At 40.8% G+C, this 26,995-nt stretch overlaps 1 protein-coding gene across 1 annotated transcript; it reads left to right on the top strand.

Moving 5' to 3' along the window:
- Nucleotides 1-615: 615 nt before the first annotated feature.
- On the top strand, nucleotides 616-24,415 carry LOC150082384 (astacin-like metalloprotease toxin 1). Its single transcript, XM_090380502.1, has 8 exons — nucleotides 616-635; nucleotides 940-1,021; nucleotides 4,060-4,186; nucleotides 11,955-12,130; nucleotides 18,769-18,996; nucleotides 19,222-19,359; nucleotides 23,870-24,114; nucleotides 24,332-24,415. The coding sequence occupies exons 2-8, from the start codon at nucleotides 967-969 to the stop codon at nucleotides 24,413-24,415; spliced, it is 1,053 nt and encodes a 350-aa protein (XP_090236628.1). The 5' UTR covers nucleotides 616-635; nucleotides 940-966.
- The last annotated feature ends 2,580 nt before the right edge of the window (nucleotides 24,416-26,995 follow it).

Here is a 26,995-nt window from a genome sequence, read left to right as displayed (position 1 = left end):
AGCTCTGAGAGGGGTTAGTAAAATGAACGAAGGCTGAATGTTTACTGTTATAAAGAATTCGAGAACTAGGGGCCGTAAATTTAAATTATAGAGGAAGACGTTTAGAGGCGTGTTTTCTTTTAAGAAGCGAGTTGGTGATTACTGGAACTAGTTGATTCCGAAGATAGTTGAGGCCGACAGATTGAAAAAAAACTAAAGGTCAATTGGACAGTTACTTAAATTTCAATTTCTTATCTATTTTTTTGGCCGATACAGCAAAAGCCTTCTTGTCTTCTTGCACTCCTATATTTATGGCTAATACTAATCCATGAAATACTGCATCCATGAAAATTATTAATAAACGGCAAAGCTTTTAATTGCAGTAACTCACCTCGGAAGAAAGTTAGTGTTAATATTTTCAATATATGAACGGTGACTAACTTGGCAATCCAAATGTTATTTCATAAAATCACCATAACATCCTTCAACGAGTACCGGGATTGCTGTTGTTGGCGAGGCAAACATTTTCAGAATTTAAACTCACTTTGAATGTAAAAGAAATGTTTGTTTATTGTGGAACAATTTCTTGAGTTAAAATCTCGTTGTGTCTTGCAGAATTATTTCAAGGCGACATCACTGGGATTGACTGGAACCAGGTGAGCTTTCAGAATGAATTATTTCCTTTGTAGGAGCAAGAGGTTAGGTACTTCTTTCTTCAGAATTTTCCTTCACAGTATTCTCCGGTAGTATTTCGTATTCAATAAAATGCAAATTTAGCGTTTTTTTTTAATTTTAAAATTATTTGTTATTAAGTAATTTAAAAATTGAATAGCTAATTAAGAATGCTCGAATAATTTAAAACAATAAGTTAATATTCTTTACACACTTAATTTTGTTTAAAAGTTCGTAAAAACTTAACGTACAGCTATCACTAGCAAAGAGTAACCAAATTTCTTTTAGATCCAAGAGAGGAACGGGATTGTGAGTATGAACCGACTGTGGACAGATGGAAAAATCCCATACGTACTTGACAGAAGCGTACGTAAGTGAAGAATCTTCAATCATTTTCATCTATACTATTTTGTTATTATTTTTAGTTATTAAGTACCTTTTTGTTGCTCTCCATTTTAAATTCCTGCTTTGGTCTTCATGATATACAAGAGAGAGTATCACAATGAAGATTGCTTTCTAGCAAGTGTGCCGAGGTGGGTGGTACTTGTAGGACTACCTTTAATAACCGTGTTCAGGTGAAACGGTATTACCTTGATGATGGTTGAATGGCCCTGTCAAAGAGTTTCAAGAATCCACAATCGATGTTGAGTAATCAACAGGACCTTTAAACTAATACTCGTGTTGTTTAAAAGGTTTAAGAATATAGGACTTCTATCATTTGGTCCACCGCTTACAAAATTCCCTTCAATAAGTTCCTGTTGGTTCACTGGTATCAGAAGGGTGTCTGCGCTGGTAGAACAGTGGTATCGTCACCACACCGAGTGGAAAAAGCCCGTTTTCGAATCTCATCGATGACGCGAAGAACTTTAATGAGCTTTTTTCACTCAGTGGCTGAGTTAGTCAATCTCAGGCGTAGATAGCAAGGTTTCCACCCCAGAAACTGTGGATTTTTCGTCCAGCTAAACAGGCAAAACTTCTCTCACAAGTTGGGTGCGACTCATTGTGCTGCACTGATCATATCTCGTGATCACTGAGCACCGTTAACAACAGTCTTGTGGAATGTTTTACTTTGCCTGTTTCTCTTCGGATGAACACCTCTTATTTTCACTTTGAGCTTCATTCTTATGGACTGTTTTGGACCTTCTTTTTTTGTTGATCGTGCTCTGCATGACAGGATGGGATGTGTGATACACATGACACGGTTGTACAGTCCGGCCTCTCTCCACGGGGCAAGGACGAAAAGCATTGAGAGTTTTACTTTGCTGTAGAGATTTTAGACGCATCAGTAACTTAGGCTATATTGCGCCCTATATAATTTATCTGTAAATTGCTTGTGTTCTGTGGTCGATTTAATTGAAAGATGAGTCATCCTTCTGGCTGAGCGGCTGTGTGGGGGATGTATACCATATTTAATAAACTAACTTACTGTGGAGCATTTTGGCCAAAATTAAAGTTCCCACAAGCTGAGGCCTAGGTAGACCAGAAAAAAGAAGGATTGCATTCTCGATTTTATCATACTATGCAGGATTAATGCTAAAAGTGGTGAGCAGCTGAATTTTATTGTGGAAAATATATTCAAAAATATGCAGATATTCGTGTACACTATCTTACCAAAACGTGTGCAAAATCCCTGTGATCGTTAGTAATTGGGCGTCCAAGAAATGTGCAAATAATTTTATAAAAGTGATCAGGGTTTGCATTCAAACATACGTTGTGCTGCCACTCTATTAGGTACACCCCTGCTGTGCACACAAATGGTTTTTCTACAAGGCAGTTTTGAAGGATAAAAGAAGCTCAACACGTTACTAGGTAGGTGTACCTAATAAAGTGGCAGCACAGTATATGCAGAGTACATGACCACGGTTCTGGATATAAATGCAGCAGAACAATCTTTCTAGTATCAGTTAAGCGTACAAACCGTAGCAAGGATGTGGAAAAGGAGTGATCTAACGGACTTCGAACGTGACATGGTAGTAGGTGCAACACGTGCTGGACAAAGCATCTCTGAAACGGCAGTTCTCCTGAACCTTTCACGCACCACAGTTTCAAGGGTGTATCGAGAATGGTGCAAGAAACAGAAAACATCCTCTCAACGGCACTCCTGTGGAAGAAAATCGTTTGTTGATGAGAGAGGTCAGAGGAGGATGGCTAGAATTATTCAAGTAAACAGGCAGGCCACAATGTCGCGCATCACGTCAGAATACAACCTTGGTGAACAGAACAAAATATCGCAACGGACCACTAGTCACACTTTGTCGCGAATGGGCTACAACAGCTGACGGCCACATTGCCTACCTTTGTTATCAATGAAGAACAAGAGAACACGCCTCCTGTGGGCACAGCAACACCAGCACTGGACAATCGAGGATTGGAAAACAGTTGCTTGGTCTGGCAAGTCAAGTTTCTGGTGCATCATGTTGATGGAAGGCTCAGAATTTGGCGAAAACAACATGAATCCATGGATCCACCTTGCACAGTGTCTGACGACTACTGTGCAAGGTGGTGGGGGCAGTGTTATGGTGTGGGGAAAGTTTTCTTGGCACACGTTGGGTTCATTGATATCTATAGATTCACGTCTGCATGCCACATCGTACCTAAACATCGTTGCTGACCAAGTGCATCCGTTCATGTTGACAGTTTATCCTCAGTCAGTTGGAAGTAATTCCAGTAGGATAATGCGCCGGTGCACAAAGCCCGAATCACTAGGGAATGGTTCAGGGAACATGACAATGACTTTTCTTTGCTGCAATGGCCCGCTCAGTCCACGAATCTCAATCCTGTTGAACTTATTTGGGATGAGCTGGAAAGGGCTGTTCGCTTCAGGCCTACACCTCCGTCGAATCTCAAGGAACTGCATGACACACTCATATCTGCATGACACTCCATTTCTGCACAACGTTTTCAGCATCTTGTTCAATCCATGCCTAGACGAATTCAGGCTGTTTTGAAGGATAAAGGAAGCTCAACACGTTACTAGGTAGGCGTACCTAATAAAGTGGTAGCACAGTATATGCAGAGTACAAAAATAGGGTTATTAGAGTTTCAAAGGAATGAAAGTGGATGTCATGAGCAGAAAATGTCTGAATTGTTTGTGAATTAAAAATTGTAGAGCTGATAATTAGGTAATGTGTTTCTGGTGGAATGGACTAGATTCTCTGGTCGCAGTGCATAACTGTTGAATATTGCATTATATATTTTGGACTTTTCTGTACTCTGCAATTTGGTTGATTTCTCTGAATAAATACATATTTTTGTTATAATTACAATTGCCCATGACTTTCGGTAGAACAGTGTTTTTCACACATTTTGATCAGAGGCGTAAAAATATTTCAACTTTAAATATGACCCCGATCTAGACTCTTTGGTGTTCATTACTTATTCTATATTTCTTTCTCTCTCTTTCTCTAGAGTCCGGCGAAGTTCGGAACGCCATAACTCTTGCAATGCAGGACATCGAAAAGAACACATGCATACAGTTCGTTCCAAGAAACCAAATTTTGCACAAAAACTTTATTCTCATACAAGCCTTGGATGGGTGAGAAAATTAACTTAATTTCCATTAGTTCGCTGTTCAGTTTGTATTACTTTTAGTTGAAGTTCTTATGGAAAAGATAAACACAGTTGAAGAAACACAATGTAAAGTGAGAAAACAGGAGAAAAATGAAAAAGAATAGAAAAAAATTAATGCAAGACTATGAAACGTTATTAGAAACATTATTATACTAACAGTTAATCTCAAAAGTTAAAAGTCAAACAGTTAATCTCAAAAATTATGCTCAATTAAATGAATTGGGGGAAGAAGAGACTCAACCACCCCAGGTGGAAGGAATAAAAGAACATAGGGAAAAAGATCCCTATGGTGGAGCTGCATGGTGCCAGCTTGGATAACCATGAGGGCCCCTGATGGCCTGCATAGACATCAGTCTGTCTGGTGAAAAGGCTAAGATAGAACATGCAATTAATAATAACTTTCATTCACTCAACATTTACACAGTTTTACTTTTTATAGTCTTTTCTTACACTTTCTACTTTCTTTTATATACACTGGTGCGCAAAATGTAAGGACCAGTCAGGTTTTCACATGTAGCGTCTAACTGTTCTAATGTCTAATTGTCTAATGTTCTCGACCTTGATGGTGGTACTGCATTTCGGCATTGCTGTTCCTAGAAAGTTTCTCACTATTGGATTGACTTTGTAGATGTTCAGCGCCTGAATTAGCCATCTATGAGGCATGGAATCGAAGGTAAACGATGTAGGCGGTGTACACGTTGCGACGCTTCTATGGAAGCTATGGTTAATTGCTCCTTGAATCCTTTACTCAGCCGATTGTATCCTTTCTGCTGTTTGGCCACTATGTTCTGGCTCTCCAAGTGGTCTGATATCTTCTTGGTTATGCAGTTGGTCAGGATCTTGTATATTGTTGGGAGGCAGGTGGTTGCCCTGTATTTCGCCAGCTTTCTTGTATCTTCGGCTTTAGGCTTCAGATATGTGATTCCTTGAGTGAGAAACTTTGGGATTGTCTCCGGGTGCCTTATCATTCGAGTGAACTGCTGTGCCAGGTGCTTGCGAGTGCAGGGGAGATTCTTGTACCATTAATTTTGGACGTTATCTATTCCTCGGGTTAGCCTGTTGTGGGAGTTTCTCATCATCTATTTTACTTCTTCCTCTCGAATCTCCCGCTCTCTCATCTCTTTGTAAGTCCTTGATTTTCTTCCGTTCTGTTTCTATCCAGGTAGCGCGGCTGTTGTGTATTAGTTCACTGCCCTAGATATTTCCCCAGAACTCCTTGATCGTCTTCTTCTCGGATGGTCTATTTCATGCCTTCTCATCTTTTCCCAGTTTCCTGTAGAAGGCTCTTTGGTCCTCGTCGAAGATTCGGTTGTTTATTTTACTCTGGGAGCTCTCTTTGTATCAGCGTAGTCTCTTTCTGAGTTCGAGGAGGTTCTGCTTCAATGTGTCCAAGTATTCCCCTATTCTCTGATTTCTGGTCTCATGACCAGAAATCATTGCTGTGAACGCTGTCTCTCTTGAGGATGCTCTTCAACTTTCCAATCAATTTCTTACTTCTATTACCCTGTTGGTACTGGGTCAACTGACCTATCTTGGCTCTTAATTCTTTTACCTTCTGCTGAAGTCTTCTTTCCCAAGCTGGCGGTTCCTTCTGTTTTCGGTTGTTCTGCTGCTGATCTCTCGTTTCTTTTCCATTAATCCTAGTAGCTGCTATGGCAGCGCAGTATACGGCGCTGTGGATAGTCTTCAGCGGTGCACCATTGTTGTCAAGGTAATATGGTATTTGCCGATTGAGGTGATCTCCATAGGATTTTATTTGGTCGCTGCTTAGGTATCACGTAGGTTCTTGTAGAGTTCATTCCTTCGAATTCTGTTAGGGCCTGCCTTCTTCCACTCGTCTTCTGTTCTGGACATCGTGACTTCGTCTCTTTGCACATCAGCTACTCTGGGTTGTATTTCGTCTTGCTCTTCCTCCTCTGGGTTGTATTTCTTCTTACTCTTCCTCCTCTGGTTCCGTAGTATGCTGTTCCTCCTCTGGTTTCATATTGGCCCTATTCTTTATTCTTTGTAGTCGATCGCTGACATCCTGCTTGATTTTTTCCAAAGTGGCAGGAGCTATTAGGTTCTTCGTGATGATGGTCCTTCTTTGGTCTGGTAATCGCTGTTCCGTGACCTGAATATCCGGGAATCATTCCAACCAATTGGTTGCGACCTGTACATCGTTATATCGGTGTCTAGCCTGGTTATTTCATAGTATGCTCGCATGATGTACGTATTCATTTCGATGCTCCACTTCATGTGGGACGTCTTCTTCATTCCTGAGTGGTCACTAGCGCAGTTGCGCACGAAGCACTTCCAGTTGGTGGGGCTGGACGGTCTTACCCTTCTCTTGTGGTAGCCATACTTGGGACAGCGCCACTTGCTCTACTGTCTTCCTCGGGAGACCGTCTCCAACTTTTAGAGCCGTTCCCTCTGCCTGAAGGGCTGTGACTTTATCCTGTGCCACACTCGATGCAGTATGATTAACATTTCTCTGCGACATCATCCATCTGTGGAGGTGGACTTGTCTAACTTCGACTTATATGCAGTGGTTTTTTTTGTTTTTTAGTTCTCGCGAGTGACACCAGATGATGGCACAACTGGATCAGCCTTCACTCCGACCTTGGGGAAGAAAAGTGTAATTCAGCAACTTTCACGATGTGTTTTTTCATTATTATATCGCTCTCCCAGCGTAATAAAGCCGCGTTCGCTTCCACCAAGGTGGGATTCGAGCTTGGGTCATTCAGGCTGGTAGTCCCGTGTGTTAACCACTGGGACATCACTCCCTTTTATTATTATTATTATTATTATTATTATTATTATTATTTCTCTCTGATTGGGGGATTCCACTCCTTGATGGGTACTGCTACCAAGTACACAGGGTGGTTGTTGTTATGTCTGGTGTTACTGTCGGTCGAGGAAATCTCTGACTATCCTACAGGTGTTCAGGATTGCGACTTTCTGGAGTTCCTTGTAGGTGTTTTCTGGGAGACCTATTGCTGCTATGTAGAGTCTTTGGCATCATACCGGTTGTTGACACGATGATTGGGATGGTTGATACTTCTTGCATATGCCACATCTCCTCGACTTCATATCTCAGGTTCGTTTACTTCCTGATTTTTTCCTCATGGGTTTTCCGGACATTTTTAGGGTTGGGCACCGCTATGTCAATCAGGTAGGTAGCCTTTTCCATTTTGTCCACAAGGGTTATGTCCGGTCTGTTGTGCGGGACAGTCTAATCCGTTATTATGGCCCGGTCCCAGTACAGCTTATGGGTTCAGGTCTCTAGTACTGCCTGGGGTTCGTAGCAAGGAATTACCAACTGGTATTTCCTCGCTAGCTTCTGATGTATTATCCTGGCTACCTGGTCTTGTCTATGAGTGTACTCAGTCTGGGTGATCACCTTGCACCCCGCGGTGATGTGTTGGATCGTTTCTGAGGCCAGGTGGCATCGTTGACATGTGTCATCTGACATTCTGGGATCCTTTGCGATGTATTTTCTATAGTTTCTGCTGTTGATTACCTGGTCTTGGATGGCCAGCATGAATCCTTCAAAGAGTGTCCCGCTTGTGAGCCATGCATTGAAAGCAATGTTATCGATGTGATCTTGATTAAGGTCATTGTAGTGTCTGCCATGAAGTGTCTTCTTTGCCCATCTTTCTAACTTCTTTTCTTATACCATCTGGGCGGGAGGCGGTTCCTCGCTTAGGTTGAGTGGAGTATACCACTTATCTATCTTCCTCAAGGCCTGGTGGAGTTGTGCTGTGTTGTTCTCGAAAAAATCCTTCAGGTTAACTATGGCTGTTTTCTGTTGCTCTATCAGGCCCCTTCCTCCCTCTTTCCGAGGTGTTGTTATTCTCTCCACTGCTGACTTTGGGTGGTGTTGGCGACTCTTGGTTATTGTTCTCCTTGTCTTTCGCATGATATCTTCTAGATCGGTGTTGGTCTAATCTATGACACCGAAGGTGTATGTTAGTACTGGAGCTGCATAGGTGTTTATGGCTTCAACTGTGTTGAAGCCATAAACACCTATGCTGAGTATCTGATGATATTTTTCGGCCAGGCACTTCTTGATTTCCTGTTACTCTAACTGCTTGGGCGCCTCCGTAGCCAGGTGGGCAGGAGCAGCAGTGCGTAGCACACGCTTCTTGATTAGACCAGGGTTCGAGCCCGTGCTCACCAAATACAGAGGATGCGAAAAGGTCAGGGAATGACCACCGCATAACCGTGGAGCAATATGGCCTTAGTTGCTAATTCACCTAAAAAAAAAAAAAAAAACAATACTCTAACTGCTGAGCCTACATCATCCCTAGGTATTTGTAGGTCTCTCCTTCTGTCATAGCTTCGATCTCTTTACCAGTCAGCAGCTGGTAGTTTCGGCCAACTAATTTTCCCTGTTGTGAGTCTTGCATTTGTCTAGACCAAATTCCATCCTGATGTCCTTGCTGAATTCTTCGGTGATCCGGAGTAGTTAGTGGAGTTGCTTCTCGGTTTCCGCGTAGAGCTTGATGTCATCCATGTACATCAGGTGGGTGAGGGTGTACAGGTTCTTTCTTCCTTCTTTGAAGTTATATCCATACTTGCTGCCGTTGAGCGTGGTGGATAGCGGGTTGAGTGCTACACAAAACCACAATGGGCTCAGAGCATCTCCCTGCAAGATTCCTTTTCTAATGGGGATGGGCCTGGTTGTGATATTCTCGATCATAATGGTGGTGTTCCATTTCGCCATTGTTGCTCCTAGGAAGTTTGTAACTATTGGATTGACCTTGTAGATCTTCAGGGTCTGTATTAGCCAGCAATGAGGTACAGAGTCGAAGGCCTTGCGTTAATCGATGTAGGCCGTGTATAGGTTGCGGTGTTCTTTTAGACTTGCTCCATAATTGCGGCATCTATGGTTAATTCCTCTTTGCATCCTTTGCTCCTCCACTTGCATATTTTCTGCTGTTCCGCCAGTATTTTCTGACTCTCTAAGTGATCTGATATCTTCTTGGTTATGCAGCTGGTCAGGATCTTGTACATCGTTCGGAGGCAGGTGATTGGCCTGTATTTCGCCGGGTTTCTTGTATCTTCGTCTTTAAGCTTCAGATATGTGACTCCTTCAGTGAGAAACTTCGGGAGTGTCGCCGGTGAGAAACTTCAGTGAGTGTCTCCGGGTGCCTTATCATTCGAGTGAACTGCGCTACTAGGTGCTTGTGGAATTTATCCACAAGCACCTAGTAGCACCTTGTGGAATTTATCCACAAGCACCTAGAACACCCACAACTAGCGAACCCCAGGAATTTATCAATTCCAGGGGTTCGCCAGTTGTGGGTGTTACTGATCGACTGTTTAACCTCTTCTTCTCGAATCTCCCACTCTCTCATCTCTTGTATGTCCGTTTTCTTCCGTTCTACTTCTATCCAGAGTGCTCTGCTGTTATGTCTTACTTCACTGCTCCAGATATTTCCCCAGAACTTCTCGATCGTCTTCTTCTGGAGTGGTCCGTTTCCTGCTTTCTCACCTTCACCCAGTTTCCTGTAGAAGGCTCTTTGGACCTCATTGAAGATTCGGTTGCTATTTTCCTCTTCGAGCTCTCTTTTTATTGGTGTAGTCTCTTGCTAAGTGCGAGGAGGTTCTGCTTCAGTGTGTCCAAGTATTCTCCTATTCGCTGATTTCTGGTCTCATGTTTGCTGTGAATGCAGTCTCTCTTGAGGATGCTCTTCAACTTTCCAATCAATTTTTACTTCTATTACCCTTTTGGTATTGGGTCAACTTGATTCTTAATTCTTCTATCTTCTGCTGAAGTCTTCTTTCCCAGGCTGGCGGTTCCTTCTGTTTTCGGTTGTTCTGCTGCTGGTCTCTCGTTTCTTTTCCATTAATCTTAGTGGCTGCTATGGCAGCACAGTATACGGCTGTGTGGATCGCCTCATTATCTTGTTAAGGTAATGTGGCATTATTTGCCGATTGAGGTGGTCTGTTACTCTCCCCAGGATTTTATTTGGCCTCTGATTAGGTATCACGTGCGTTCTCGTGGGATCCATTCCTTCGAATTCTGTTAGGGCCTTCTTCCACTCGTCTTCTATTCTGGATATCATGACCTCGTCTCTTTCAACTTCAGTTATTCTGTGTTGTATTTCTTCTTGATGTTCCTCCTCTTGTTCTATGGTATGCTGTTCCTCCTCTGGTTCCATATTAAACATATGGAACCAGAGGAGGAATAATAATAATAATAATTATTATTATTATTATTGTTGTTGTTGTTGATCCTGAACACCTGGAGGATAGTCAGAGAGTTCTCGAACAACAGTAACACCAGAAATTACAACCACCCTTATAATAATAATAATATTATCATTATGCTCAATTAAACTCTAAACCTCCGCTGTGATTCATTTCGGCACCTTTCTTTTGCCAACTTCCTTCCAGATTTCCAGAGTATCCATCTTTTCCAATGGAACAAATTTATTGGCAGTTTTCAGGATCACCTTGAACACAAAAATCTCTTTGGACACTACCTATTCAGCAGGAACATGAGATGTCTATGGGAACTGTCTGTTAAAGGGTTTTAGAATCACTTTCTACCAGCGACTTCCATTTTGGGCCGTATATAAGACTAAGGTGAGGGCTGTGGGCTGTTTTTGACAGCCCAACTTTTTGACAAGATTAATGACATGGAGAGTTTCCCTACTGATACAGGTGTGAGCTTTAGCAAATGTTCTACCACAATGTATGTCCATTATTGTCCAGAACGTCTAGGTAGTTTCGGCATTCACGATTTTTCCAAAAACAAGTAAAGACCACGGGCCAAAATGCTAAAAATGGTCTCAGACCAATACACTGCCTCTTCCAAACTTCATTGTTGGGACGATACAGTCCGACAGGCGGCTTTCTCCGGTCATTAGACTCATCCAGACACGACAGTCAGGTCGGTAGACCATGTATCGTGCTTGTCACTTCAAAGCACAATTTTCCATTGGTCTACGGTCAACTAATAAATTCGTTCGTTTCATCCTTCCCTCATTGTAATACTGACATTCTACCTTAAAAAGTGCAGTTGGAGTACATCAACGACTACCTAACTGTACAATAAGATCACGTTAATTTTCTTGCGGACTGAATGTGAAATCAGCACAGCACCATTGGCTTTCAAAGAACCATTCGCTGTATGTTTGTGTCATCCATGAATGATATGCTAAATATACTGCACTTTTGCAAAGAAAGGATTAGAAGTCAACGCTAATCCAAACAGTGAAGTGGGGTATTAGAGTTTAACAGCACAATGAATATGAGTTGCAAACTGAGATTTTAGACAAGGGTCGGCAGCCTTTTTGCACCATGGGCAGTTTCGATTAACGTACTTCAAACTGTATACGTGATCTGTCAGATTAAAGATTAGCAGATTACCTCCACTTCATCCAATGAAGCACTAGATTGCTTAAAGCTAAAGGTTAAAAGTAAAGGGGTACTCAACATATGAACCGCTATGTTTTGGGAATTTGGATTTATCAAAATTCGCAGACCGCCAATATTTGAGCTTGTCAGTTTGTCACTCTGCGTTTGGGAAAAGGACCGGTGGATGGCTGCTTGCTGATCCCTGTTATGTTGCCTTCGCAAAACGTAGAGGTCATTGTAGCCACGACGCACCATTTCTTTGACTGAATTTGAAGATACTCGTGATTAGCTGATAACAAAGGATGTATTTTCTGAAACTCCTTCTGTTGTGTTACCTCATCACTGATATGTTTTTTTTTTTTTTTTTTTTTTTTGCTATTTAGCTGTTACTCGGATGTTGGCATGTCCGGAGGTGAGCAGACAGTTTCTTTGGGGGAAGGGTGCCAATACAAAGGGACAGCGATCCACGAGCTAATGCACGCCATTGGCTTCGAGCACGAACAGAGTCGTTCGGACAGAGATGAGTACATAGACATCCACTGGGAAAACATCGAAGAAGGTAAATTTATGTTTGTTTTTTTTTATGTAAACCCCAAACACGAGAGGTATTACAACCTATAGTAATTAGTACCGTGCTTGGGTTGGAGGTTGGGAAGACGAAACAAGATATTTGTTGACATTGAACTTGAACTTCTGTAGATTGTAATTTTCAGGAAATACGTATGAAGGAAGGTTGTTCCAGAAAACGGCAGTTGAATGAATAAATGAGGAAGATGAAAAGTTGGTTCTGTGGGTTTGAAGTTGGACAGTAAATGGATGTTGGCTGGTGGCGGCACGTGTTCGGACTGTTTTGAAAGAGAGAGCGGGAATTATAGAAGCCAATTCAGAAGAACAGTGCCCATGGAAGTATCTGTAGAAGAGGCATGCAGCAGAAACAGTACGTCTATGAGAAAGCGAGTGGAGAGACAGAGATGAATCATTAATTAACCTAACTGCCCTCTTCTGAATGGAATCAAGAATCCTGAGAGAGGTTTTCGGGGCACCACCCCAGATGTGGGAACAATATTCCATGGCAGGGCAGGGCGGATTTGCGATTTATACAGAGTGAGCAGCTGTTTGGGAGAAAAGTAACGCCGAGAGCGAAAGAGAAAACCAAGTTTTTTAGATGCAGAAGAAGCAATATTTGTAATGTGCTTGTGCCAAGAGAGATTAGAAGTCAGGGTAATCCCCTAAAGAGATGTATCATTTTGCCTAGAGATCGGAGTGTCACTAAAGATAAGCATAGGAGCAGAAGAATCATTTTTGCGAGATTATTATTATTATTACTACTAGCCATATGGTGCAAGGAAGCCTGAGGCTTATGCTGCACCAGCCAAAAAAAAAAAAAAAAAAAAAATTCCCGAGTTACCCTGAGAGAGAGAGAGAGAAGTAGAAGGGAATCACCAAGAAAGAGAAGAATGATGATATCCAGCTCAGGACCCTGAGTGTGCCAAGCCCATACTCACTAGATGTGAGCCCCTGGGATAAGACAAGACTGAGTTTTAGAAGGTTTGAAATCAAGTAAGTTCTCTTTGCCCCACTGGAGAATTAACTGAAGATCGGCATTTAAAGAACTGGTAGCAGATAGTCGAGAAGTTGAAGCTGATTGAGCAGGACAAGGTGTCACAAAATGGAAAGTGGAATGCAATGTGCTATCATCGGCAAAACTATGGATAGGATTTCCAGTCAATGGAAGAAGGTCATTGATATACAAGAGGAAAATAGTGAGGGGAAAAACCGAACCCTGTGGGATACCGGCATTAGTGGAGAAGTTAGAAGACTGAGAGCCATCTACCATTACCCTCAGTGAGCGATCACAGAGAAAACCGGATAACCAATTACGAAAAACAGTTGGCAAACCATAAGATGGAATCTTGTTTAGAAGACCTTTATGCCAAACACGATCGAAAGCCGTTGAGATGTCAAGAGCAACTACTTGTGTTTCACCGAACCTTTCCATTGACTTAGTCCATAAATGGGTAACATAAGCCAGAATATCACCAGGGGATCGACACTGACGGAATCCATACTGGCGATCGTTGATCAGACGGAAGGTTTCTAGGTAGTTTAAGAGTTGGCGGTTAATTGATTTCTCCATTACTTTAGAAAGAGTAGAAGTAATTGCAATGGGACGATAATTTGAGGGATTTGTCACCCTTTTTTAGGAACTGGCTGGATATGAGCAAATTTCCAAGCAGAAGGAAAAACACCTTTGGAATAAGAATAGGAGTAAGTTCAAGAGCACAGATTTTGATAACAAGTGAAGAAATACCATCGCGACCTGGAGCTTTCTTAGCATCAAGATTCGTCAAAATCCTTCTGATATCCTTTTCACGGAAGACCACAGGAGGCATTGAATGGAGCGTGTTGGGAATAGTGGGAGGTGTTTTACCAAGATCGTTATTGCATAAGTTGAAAGAAAAAAGGGATTCTATCAGGTCAGCTTTATCCTTGGATGAAGTGACAACAGAACCATCTGGTTTGGACAGAGGTGGGCAAAAGTTGCGGCCAATAGCTTTGGCAAGAGACCAGAATGTCAGCTACCATTAGAGCAAGAAGCAAGTTTTCTACTCTTAGCCTGTTCAAACTCTACTTTGGACTGATTATTAACTGCTTTACAATTGTTGCGAGCTTTGGTGTAGGCAGAAAATGAAACTGAAGAATTAGAAACAAGCCAATTACGATATGCAACATTCTTCTCTTGAACAGCCTTAGCACATTTATTGGAAAACCAAGGGTTAGGTAAAGGAGGAGATTTTAAAGTGGAGTCTGGGATAAAGGATTCCATTCCTGCAAGAATAATTTCACTGACACGATCTGAGCAAATGTTAACATCAGAAATTTTGAAACAGTAATCCGACCAAGGAAAAGAAGAAAAGAAGTCCCGCAGGTCATCCCATTTTGCATTCTTGTAATGCCAAACAAAAAGGTTGGGAATAGCCATGAGATAAAGGTTCCATTGGAGAAGAGACAATCACCAAGTTGTCATCTGAAGTGCCTAAAGGACCTTTCACTTCGACCGTGTACTTAGAACGGTTGTTTGTGAGAAAAAGATCAAGCGTATTGGCTGTATGATTAGGATTGTCCGGTATTCTTGTAGGTAAATGAACAATCTGTGCAAGGTCATTAGTAATTGCAATATCCTCAGCATCTCGACCAACTGGGTCGGTGTGACTAGAAAAACGGAAGCCAACTGGAGTTGTGAACATTAAAATCACCAAGGAAAATTACCTCACTGTTAGGAAAGTTGGACTGAAGAAAGTCAAGTTGCAAAGAGAGGAAGTCAAAGAGCTCCAAGTGATTAGTGGAGTTGGGAGAACGATAGAGACAACAGATGAATTTGACACAATGAGGTAGAGAGATTTTAAGCCAGAGAAGATCAAAGAGAGGAGATTCCAAATTGCCAAGTCTCTGACAGGGAATATTAGAACGGACATATGCACAAGTACCACCTTTGAGGCGAAAGGAATCATACAGCGAATAATTTGGTCATCTGAGATGAGCAGTAGTTGAATCAACCGGTAACTGAGAGTCTGTCAGAAAAAGTTCATGGGGTTTGGCAGACTGCAAGTGGAAATGGACATCATTGAGATTAGAATTGAGACCACGTATATTTGTGAATGGAGTTAGGAAGTGCTTGGGAGGTTTAGATATTTTCGCAGATAAGCTTGCTCTATTAGTTTGACAATTCATGGTGTATTCAATAATAAGAAAAAAGTTGGTGGGACATGCTGTATGAAGTAATGAAATTTTTGGATATGGCGTACACATGGTAAGAACATACCCGGATCCTTGACATAACGTGGCCTCGGCAATGCTCCGCGCATACACACTACTCTGACTCCCTACAGTCACTATCTGGCAGAGTGAGGTAGCAAGATTATACACTAGCTGATCTGGAAGCCTCCTAGAGAGTTGCCAATAGGTTCGGTCCGGTGCACTAACTAGCGGCCCGCCTGGGAACACCGTTTTAGAGCTGTACCGTCGAAATGTAAGGAATATTGGATCTCGCCACGTTGTTCATCATAACCTCAAAAGTCATCAATCATACTGCATGATGGAAGTGATGGGGAAGGGTTGACCGGAACTTAGCTCTAGAGACTAAACATGGGTTCCACCACTTCAAGCGTCCAATAAGCAAAGTGGTGGTATTTCACCGGTTGATGAGAGTCATCTACCACCTAGTACTGCCTGGTAACATAAAGGGGCAGCGTTCCTCCATGTGGTGTGGGCGCCACACCTCGACCCCTGCTACGTTGGTTCACACCTGGGTGGTCACCCACCATGTACTTGTGCATGAAGATTATACCCAGGATTACTACAGTCCCACCATCGTGAAGGTGCAAGCAGAGGATTTGGCTGTCACAGACCGTCCAGGCTTCGCCGAAATTGGGTCCACTTGACTTGAGTGTTACCCGAATATCAGTTCCATCAGCGTTTTAGACTCACAGGTAGCAAGTACAGCTTGTCTGGCTTATCTGAGAGAATGTCTCTGACAAAAAGGACATTAGATCCTCAAAAAGGACCTAATGTGGAGAATACATTAGGTCCTTTTGTAATGACCTTCTCTAAATCACCCGACTTTTACTTATGTTTTAATTTTTGAAAGACAGCGTTTACAAAACAGAGCCTTTAGATTTGTTGAAATTGAAACCACGTATTTATCAATGATGATCACTTCATTTTAATCAGCCTTAATTGAAAATGAAGTGACCATACTTGGACACTTGAATTGAAGCCTATGGATATCTTCTCCCAAACAGATTTTGCAATATTAATCTAAATATCGGTTTTATAATCAAAGGCTGTACAACCATTCTTTAAGCAGACTTCTCCCCTCGATATATATGTCCTTACTGGGACAAAAATAGTAGCCACCCTCCTTCTTCTTTGACCGCATACAAACCAACGAACTAACCAAATTCACCTAATCTTATAACTCTAAGGTATACTGCTTGTGATTAACCCATCTGAAAGTGGAAAGTAGTTGTGAATTTCCCCATTACGATGTATGCACATGTATCATCAACTGCATCATTACCATAAAGGCTTAAGATGATAATGAGTCAACCTTGTTAGAGTCACACAGCGTTGTACTACCAAAGGTTTATCCTAGGGATATCCTCCCTTTCCTCTCCCGTATCTTTTGTGTTAAGTACATCCTGTCTCACACATTTCTGCTCTCTATTTTCCTCTCAGTCAGCTCTATTGAAACACGAATGCAAAACTACAAGATTAATGGGGTCAAGGAAAATAAACAACTCGGAATTAAGGAGTATAAATTTAAGGACCCAAAATCAGACATGTCATAGAAACAGAATAACTTACAACAATTCGTCTGCCGCGACAGCAAGGAACCAACCATTCGATGCCACATATGTAAAATAACCATCTGTGCTCGCTCGGTTAAAACAGACGTCACACATCTTTTCAAACAACTTCTCAGAAGATTTTCTCGTGACAAATGCCTTGGAGATGACTCTGAAATATCCGATCTCTCTCTCTCTCTCTCTCTCTCTCTCTCTCTCTCTCTCTCTCTCTCTCTCTCTCTGTCAGACTGAAACTAGCCCAACCAACCGAACGTTCACTGATCCAAGTCAAACTTCTCAGTTAAATAACGGTTTGCCTGAACCTTCAGTAATGACCATTGCTTTGTAATGGAACAGAGGGAAATGCAACATAACCTGTTCGCACTGCCTACCCAATATATGCAGTGATAAATATAATCAGCCCAATTTTCCATCGGAAATCAACGTTCAAATTTGTGCCTCGGAAGTTAACGTATTCTTCACCTCAAACCAGTCACCACAGGTACTTACCAATATGAGGGTGATTCTCCAAGTATTATGGCCTCGATATGTCCCCCCTCTTCATCATGAAAGTAAGCAGTCCATTTATCACTGGGGTCTTGCTACACATATTTAGAGGGATCCTTCACAAGGGAGTTATCCTTGAAATATGGAAACATTATATCCTAAAACTCCGTTCCTAAAGTAAACATCCGAAAGACAAGGATTTTCGTCCCAACTCTATAAGCTGCAATTTATTAAAATTGTTCGAGAAGACTGTGCTGCCAATTCTTTTCATGCATGTTTTCCAGAAACGACCTCCATATTTACACACTGCGATTCTAAAGAGATTGACTGTAACGAATTTAATATACACCCTATTTCGGATCCAAACGAGTCTGAACGCCAAAGGACAGATTGATGTAATCTTTTTAGAGATTAAATCTGATTTCGACAATGTCTAAATCAATGCCTTGATGACAATACTTGAAAGGCATTGCAGAATACAGGGAAGCTTATTAAAAGTCATCGTTTCCATTCTCAAAAGGCATTTGAGGGTTGAACACAGGACCTTCCAATCGAACCACGTAATTTACAGAGGAGTCCCCCAAGGTGGCGTCCTTTCTGCTCTATTTTTTGCTGCCGCTCTGGACACCTATCTTTCTATACATCCTGACTTGGATTTGGACAGAGGAGTTGGCTGTCACAGACCGTTCGGACTTCGCCGAAATTGGGTCCACTTGTCTTGAGTGTCACCCGAATATCAGTTTAATCAGCGTTTTAGACTCCCAGGCAGCAAGTACACCTTGTCTGGCATATCTGAGAGAATGTCTCTGACAACCTCAAGGACCGAGTAATAGAGGGAAAGAGAGGAGTGGGGAGGAGGAAACTTTCTTGGCTGAAAAACTGGATTGGCAGATCAGCTGAGGATCTTTTTCATCTGGACCAAGACAGAGAGAAGTGCAGCGGGTGATCGCCAACCTCCAATAGGAGATGGCATCAAAAGAAGAAGAAACTCCTGTTATCTTCTCAGCATATTTTCTCTAGTTCTTGTCGTCTGTTTTCTTCTCTTAACCACCCCGCCAACTTTCTGTATGATCAGAAAACTTGGATATTAAATTTCACACGCGTTCACTAGTACCATAGATAAACATTGCAAACAATATTGAATGCCAAGCTACGACGTTAGACGCTAAACTATGCCTTTCGCTCTGAGGAAAAAGATGTGAAGTCACCTTCGAAACGTTAGCGCCTTCAAAAACTTCTTTTCTTGTTTTTTTTTTTTTTTTTGTATGCATTATGTTTTGTTCTTTTCGGTAACAAAGTTCTGTTATTTAGTTAACAAATTGCAATTTATTGTTTCCCTTAGGTATGGAGTACAATTTTTATAATCTACTGATTTGGGAAAACAACCTTCTTGGGGAGCCGTTTGATTACAGCTCCATTATGCTGTACGATGAATATGCATTCTCCAAAGACGGTCGTTCTAAGACAATGACTTCGAAGAAACCTGGAACAGTAATCATAGCCGATGCGGACAACACGGATCTGACAGCGGGCGACATCAGGCGCATTAATAGATTGTACCAGTGCAAAGGTAAGCGGGTACTGAATGGTGTTTGCAATGTGAGAAATCTTTAAGAGGAAAACGCCAACTAATTTTTAAAGCCTCCTAACTACAAATAGATTCAGTACGCTTTTTCTGTTAGAAATCCGTTTCTCAAAAATCGTACATATGCGCATGCTTCCATTTTATTATTCATTCTGTTTTCCTCTTGTCGTATGAATTCCTAAATTTTCTAAACGATTTTTCCTTTTACAGGGGAAACACGTCCCACGCCATCCCCAGTGTCCCCGTACTCCTGCAGCTTCGAGGAAGGCGATTGTCAATTTTCGAATTTGGGCGACCCAAAATTCGACGACTTCAGTAGACAACTCGAATCACTTGGAGGAAGAACAGGTGAAGTGTATTCAACAGGAAACTTTTCCAGCATGTTTACTATCTCAGTAGGACATTACACAGCAATACATGGGTTGTATTTTTCTTATCATTCTTTTATTTTCGCCCAGGAGCGGCTGTGGGCCAAGATGGTCTTATTTGCATTCTGATTGAATCAGTAATAGTTACAGTTCTATCAAGAAATCAGGTAGTAGCAGTGTTTTAGGAGAATCAGTGATATTGTCTAAGCAGTGTATATTGTCTGTAAATTGCGCGTGTTCTGTGGTCGATTTGCTGAACGAAAACCCGAGTCCACGGACATCTTGAGTCAGACTGAAATACCTGTAGCATGAATTCAAAGGTCGGTATAGTAGACAAATCAAACTCAACTGATGGCTCTTTTCTTTTCATCCGATGTAAGGAGTGTACCGATCTCAAATTAGAACTTGGTGCATTACGAGAAATTTCGGTGACTGAAGAAAAGGAGGATTACCTTAAAAATAATTATAGGCAGAAGGAATCAATTTTGTGGAGATGGTATCCATTTGAACAAAGGTGGTGCAAAGAATTTTTCTAGTTTCATTGAAAATTCCTTAAGGGTTCAGGGAAACTGTTAGTCAGAGGGAGAGAAGGGTAATATAGATCTGGGTTTATCTGATGATATTGGTCAAAATAATGCTTGCCCACATTTCAAGAATTCTTGTTTGTTGCCACAACAGTCGATGTTGGGAAGATGTTCTGAGGGTAGCAACGTTTCAAGTGAGAGGAAAGATAAACCAAGGGAAACAAGGCTAAATAACTTCAAGCGGTGTGTCAGAGTAGTAAAGAATAGAAGAATACTTAATGTTAACTGTGTCTACAGTAATGTAAGGAATGATTTCAGCAAAATTCGTACTCCTGGTTAGGACAACTAATGCTGACATAATACAAGTAAAAGAAACGTGGTTCCACGAGAAATTGGTGAAGATGACTTCCATTATAGTATGTATAATATATTTAGGAAAGATACTCTCGTAATCTCGTAATCTGCCTTCGCCTGCATAACCTCCTTTTACAAAGGAGGTTAGGCAGACGAAGGCAGATTAAGAGAAATCTTTGGCAAAGGATGCAAAGAAAAACAGCAAAGAGTTCTTTACTTAAGTAAACTCTAGAAAGAAGGGGATGAATCAGATTGGCACACTTCATATCGATGGTTCAACTGTTGATGATCCTGCTCAGGTAGCTAACAAACTAAATGAATATTTTGCATCGCCATTTACACATGATGAGTTATTCAGCAAGGGGAATGCCAGAGGTGTATTCAACTCTAGCAGTAAGCTAGAGAATCTTGTAATAACTGAGAGGAATGTGGAGGAGAAATTGTTGAAGATAAACACAAGAAAGGCACCTGGGGTGGATGGGATCTATCCAGTTATATTAAAGGAGGCAGCAAAGGAAGTAGGGAAACCCTTAGCCATAATTATGAGAGCTTCCTTGGACTCAGGGGAGGTACCCACAGACTGGAGATATGCAAATGCGACCCCAATTCACAAAGGAGGATCCAAGGCTGACACAAGTAATTAAAGACCTGTGAGTTTAACTTCTGTTCTAGGAAAATTAATGGAGGCACTGGTTAAAGAAGCACTGCAGGGAAAATAGCTCGGACACACCATGGTTTTGTTAAGGGGAAGTCGTGCCTGACCAATTTGATTGGATACTATGATGCAGTCACAAAAGAACTGGATGCAGGGAATAACTTTGATATTATATACTTGGATCTTAGAAAGGCTTTTGATACTGTTGCGCATGGAAGACTGCTGAACAAATTGGAGCAGTGTAGCATTGGAGGCAAATTACTGCTATGGATAAAGGGTTGGCTGAGGGGGAGAAGACAGAGAGTGGTAATCAATGGACACTGCTCATCGTGGACTAATGTTATTAGAGGAGTCCCTCAGGATTCAGTGTTGGGTCCGTTATTGTTTTCTGTATTTATAAACAATATTGATGATGGTATATCAAGCTTAATGTCCAAGTTTGCAGACGATACAAAGGTTGGCAGGGTTGTTAAGGACACTACTGACGCTATGCTGCTGCAACAGGATTTGGAAAGGTTGAGCAGATGGGCTGAAAGGAGGCAAATGAAGTTTAACATTGACAAATGTAAAGTACTACATATGGGAAACAGCAACCCCAGAGCAGCGTATCAACTCTGTGGTACTACACTGACAGTGGTAGAGAATGAAAGGGACTTGGGGGTGGTTGTGCAGGCAGATATGAAGTTCTTTGAGCAGTGCAGACGGGCTACAAGAGTAGCTCATGGTGTCCTGTCAATGATATACAGGAATTTTTCCAGCAGGGATAAGGAGGTGATTATTCCCTTGTATAAGCAATGCTCAGGCCACACGTAGAGCACTGTATTCAGGTCTGGAGGCCTCATTTCAAGAAGGATGTAGAGCTGCTGGAACGAGTACAGAGAAGGGCAACAAGATTAGTGAATGGAACAAAGGGTTGCTCTTACGAAGAAAGGCTTAAGTTTTGCAAATTACAGAGTCTGGAGACTAGGCACCGGCGAGGTGATCTGATAGATCTGATAGGTGTATAAGGCCTTGAATGGTTAAGCATGCTCAATGCCGATGGGATTCTTCCTCTTGCTCAGTATAATCACCTGAGAGGGCATAAATTCAAATTGAGGAAAAACAGATGTGGGATAGATGTGCGGATATTTGCCTTTAGCCAGCGGGTAGTTGGTTTGTGGAACAGACTTCCATCCCTTGTTGTGGAAGGTGATAGCCTAAATAAGTTTAAGGCTCAGCTGGACATGTATTTCCAACGAACGGAGGGGTGAAGTGGAAATTTTTTTCTTTTTCTTTTTTTTTTTTTTTTGGCTGGTGCTGCATAAGCTTGCTTTCTTGCATCATATGCCTCTGCTAATGCTAATGCACGTTTGGAGCGGTGTGGTGATGCTTCTTATCAAAAGAAACCTGAGCACAAAAAGGGAGTTTTTGCTGAGTCACAAGTTACTTCTGCCAGCATAGAATTGTTTGGTGGGAGTTAGTTGGAAGCAAAGGTATAATTAAAGTGGGAGAAATCTACAGATCAGAAGATTGTGAAGAGTATGCCAAGAGGCTATACATGGAGATGAAACAGGCAAGGAATTTGAATGCCTTGCTTTGGGCCACTCCAATGTGCCCAGAATTGATTGGAATAAGTGGGAGGGGAAACTCGCCGCGGGGAATTTTTTTTAAAATAAAGTGATTATTATTTGTACTAGTATGTTAGAGAAAACACAAGGGGTAAGAATATTGTTGACCTGATCATTAGTCACGAATCAGATGACATCACAGCGCATAAAGTATTGCGATGTGAACATACCATTGGCAGGTACTGATCACTCAGTTGTCAGTTGGAAGATGAAGAAAGATATAGTTGTTAAAAGTAAAGACAGGCTTTTAAATTTCAAAAAACTGGAGTATGGAAGTTTAAAACTGTACATGGCATCTATTAATTGGGAGGATTGCAAAGAGAAGGCGAATATACCAACCAATAGCTTATGAGGGAATTTGATTGCTGCTCTCTGGTTTTGGTTTTAATATTTTATGACGGCAACTCACTGTTGGTTGAATTTCATAAATGGATTTTACTCAAATAATTAAAAATTTACTCTTCAAAAATTTACAATGGTTTTTGAAGGCAATGTTTCCTCCACCAGACCTCCACTTATAAAACTGAATAATATTTCTGTTCCAGTTGTTTCTTCTACCAAATATTTAGGATTAGTCATTGACAGTAAACTCGTTTAAAATAACGTTTAGATTTTGTTCCAATAACTACTATTTTTAATAAAGCTACCTAAAATTGTCTTGTTCCTGGTTTATATTCGTGTTTCATTTTGACGGCACGTGGAACTCTTAATTCAAAGTTATCGTGCTTTAATCTCTCTCCATCTGACCTTTGTGCAGAATCCGTGAGGTCATCTCATATCCTTTTTGATTGTCGTTTATGTAACGAATTCAAACAACAGCTCCACGCCATTACTACACCCATTTTGCCTGACCACGAACCTCTTCTTGTGAGCAACACGACCAAATTTCAAGCTTTACAAAACTTTTCCCCAAAAGTTATGATTATGTGTGATGTTAATGTAAACGCATAAACTGAAATATCATTGATATTTATGTTACAAACTTACTTCTAACTCTCTACCAATTGTGACTTTTTAAATTAATAATACTGACTTGAACTCTCACCTGTCATTCTGTTTTAACTTTTTTGCTATGTTCTTTACTAGACTTGTGTTTTGGGAAAAAAGCTTTGCATTGTTCGAGTTTGATAATTGGTCAACCCCGTTTCGGTTGTAATTTCTTTTATTTCTCAAGATATAAGGAGCAAAAGTATTCAAGAATTTCATCCAGGAACTCCAGGGTGACTCAGAAGAATATTCAATGTGACCAATAAAACCCCTTCAAACCCTTGTTGGTGGTTCTAAAAATTCGATGCTTGTATAATGGAATTACTTTGCCCAGACCTAATAAAAAAGTTTCCATCCTTACAGGATTCGTCATGGTGCTGGATTCCGACAGTTCTTTTAACGGCGAGGGATACTTGTTCAGTCGCTCGTTTGAGATTCAGTTTGCTCGGCAGATGTGTGTGTCTTTCGATGCCTTCACTAGCGGTCCCTGGGAGCTTGCTTTCATTCTATATGAGCAAAACGTCCGTGTACTTATTGACACTGTGAAAACAAACGGAAAATGGGAGTCTGTACAGCAATCATTCAATTCTAGGGAAGATAGAATCCAGGCAAGTATTTTAAACTTACTCCAGATGCACTTTTTATGCATCACATTTTCTTTTGAGATTTGAATAGTCGCTGATCGATGTGATTTTTTTAATTAATTAGAATATCAATTAGAATTTCTTTTCTATTGTTAAATAAATTCTAGAGTTAGAATTCTAAAATTTATTGACGAGAAAAGTATAATTTCATTAACGTTTCTCTTTTTCGTTCTTGTTTCAGTTTGGTTTCCACGCGAAGGAATACGGTAGTGGATCTGGCTCAGCAGCTATCGACAACTTCAGCTTGAAACCGGGTCCATGTTAAAGAAAGTTCATATATCGTACTCAACTCTTTCGTCCGGCTAATTTTCTTCTAATAAATGTGTCTTTAGATTGTATTCCCAGGAAATGCAATAAAGAATACTAAGAAAAAGAAAACAAAATCCAAAAAATGTATGTAAATATGAATGCATTCCAGAATGAAGCAGTTTTCTTAAAACACACTTTAGTGTTATATTGGTTGGTTATTAAAAGTGAAAGAATCGCGAGTTACTCATACATTCAGTATAATTGCTGGCATCCAATTCTCAACAGAAATTCCCAGAAAGGGCAGAATATGTCGTAGAGATCTTACAAATTTTAGCATGATTATATTCTATAGATATTTGCGTTTAATACCCTTTTAGGCCTCTGGCCATATTGTCTTGCCATCCTTTCTATCCAGACACTAATTTAGAATGGCTTAATATTTTATTCAAGCCGCTCTTGAAACGAAAACTTCAAAGTGCTACAACTACACCTTTGAGCTTAGTCCTGGGTGGACAGGTCGGAGGAGGGAACTCCTTGCCCTGGTTGAATTCATCGTAAGGTGTAAAGGGGACGAGGCTTCTGCGTTTAGTTTTGAATTTTGTTATATGTTCCTGCCTGCCAAAAACAAAATTTACCTCATTAACAAAATTGGAATAATTGTTTTCTGAACTAATGTGGACATCTTAATAAATAAATAATAACAATAAACACACACACAAACATACACAAGTTCTTATATCTAAATGGATGTCAGATGAACTGATGATACCCGTGGCAGAGAAGAAAACTGCATGTAATACAAGTTAATTATCAGATGACACAAAAGCCTATGGTAGGTATAAAGAAGTCTGCAATTAAGTATACAAAGGAAGCCAGACAAGCTAAGGCAGATTACAAGAGATCCCTGGAAAAGAATGGAAAGACAAACATTAAAGATTTCTTTACTTATATTAACAGTTCACTTGATATCGAGGGTTTAACTGTTAATGATCCTCCTGAGGTCGCGACAAACTGAATGAATATGATATATCTTAACTGCTTGGCGTTCTTTTAAAGTAGTTGGGTATGAATTTCTTGGAAGAAGGAAAGAAGATAATTATTAATCATCGGTGTGAACTATACTGTTATCGAAAATTAATTTTCTTCATTCCCATTTCAATTGTTTTCCTCAAATTCCTCAAAATTTGGGAATATATGTGATGAATAGGAGAACTCTTTCAGACATATTCCCAATATAAAAACAGTATCAAGGTCACTTAGATACTGCCATAATGTGAGATTACTGCTGGTGTTTTAGGATGGAAAGTAAAATGGACTGTAAGAAAAACTTTATTTCTAAAGAAATAAAATGCATGTAATACATTATATGTTTTATCAAACAATTTCAAAATTAATGACTCATTTTGTTAGTAAAACCGCCATATACAGTCCAAACTAGATTTTAACAAGCTAAGAGTAGAAAACTTGATTCTTACCATAATGGTAGCCTCCATTTACCCCAATTCTGGTCTCTTGCCAAAGCTATTGGCCGCAACATTTGCCCATCTCTGCCCCCTCATCTGTCAAAACCAGATGGTTCTGTTCCGTATTGTAGCTAGAGCTTTTGTCGCCCGGGGTGGTCCCTGAGTTTGCTGTCCCTCTCAATACACACCAAAAATATTACAAAAAGTCAAAACGACGTATAGGGAAATAAATTAAAACACGTTTATTTTTGAAATAGAACTCTAATTCCAACATTCTAAAATAAAAATAAAAAACAAAAAAGAAAATTGTGTCTCATGTGAAAAGTGCCGCCCAGGGCGAAATACCCCCCCCCCCTCGCCCCCCATAGCTAAGCCACTGATTCTGTTGTCGTTTCAGCCAAGTATATAGCTGTCCTGCTAGCATCCCATTTTTCTTCCAGCTCATGTATTAATGATCTTGATAAAAGACCTCCCACCATTCCCAACACTCTCCATTCAATGCCTCCTGTGGTCTTCCGTCAAAAGGATAATTGAAGAATTTTGATGAATCTTGATGCTAAGAAAGCTTCAGGTCCTGATGGTATTTCTCCACTTGTTCTCAAAACCTGTGCTCCTGAACTTACTCCTATTCTTTGCCGCCTTTTTTCACTTTCTTATTCCAAAGGTGTTTTTCCTTCTGCTTGGAAATTTGCTCATATCCAGCCAGTTCCTAAAAAGGGTGACAAGTCCCTCCCATCCAATTATCGTCCCATTGCAATTACTTCTACTCTTTCTAAAGTAATGGAGAAATCAATTAACCGCCAACTCTTAACTACCTAGAAACTTTCCGTTTCATCAATGATCGCCAGTATGGATTCCGTAGTGTCGATCCACTGGCGATATTTATGTTACCCATTTATGTTACCCATTTATGGACTAAGTCAATGGAAAGGTTCGGTGAAACACAAGTAGTTGCTCTAAATATCTCAAAGGCTTTACTCCCCCCGTTCTTTACTCCCCCCCCCCTATTTTTCTCTTACAGAATGATTTTTTTTTTTTTTTTTTATTTATTATTATTATTTTTTATTTTTATTTATTTTTTTTTTTGTGGGGAGGTGGTTTTCGTCCACCCGCCACCCCACTCTTCTCTCTGG

Source organism: Mastigoproctus giganteus, chromosome 8 (genome assembly GCF_048544385.1).
Source record: "Mastigoproctus giganteus isolate SK-2022 chromosome 8, ASM4854438v1, whole genome shotgun sequence".
NCBI classification, from domain to species: Eukaryota; Metazoa; Arthropoda; class Arachnida; order Uropygi; family Thelyphonidae; genus Mastigoproctus; species Mastigoproctus giganteus.
Note: the sequence above shows the minus strand (reverse complement) of the source record. Positions and strands in the feature narration are given on the sequence as shown.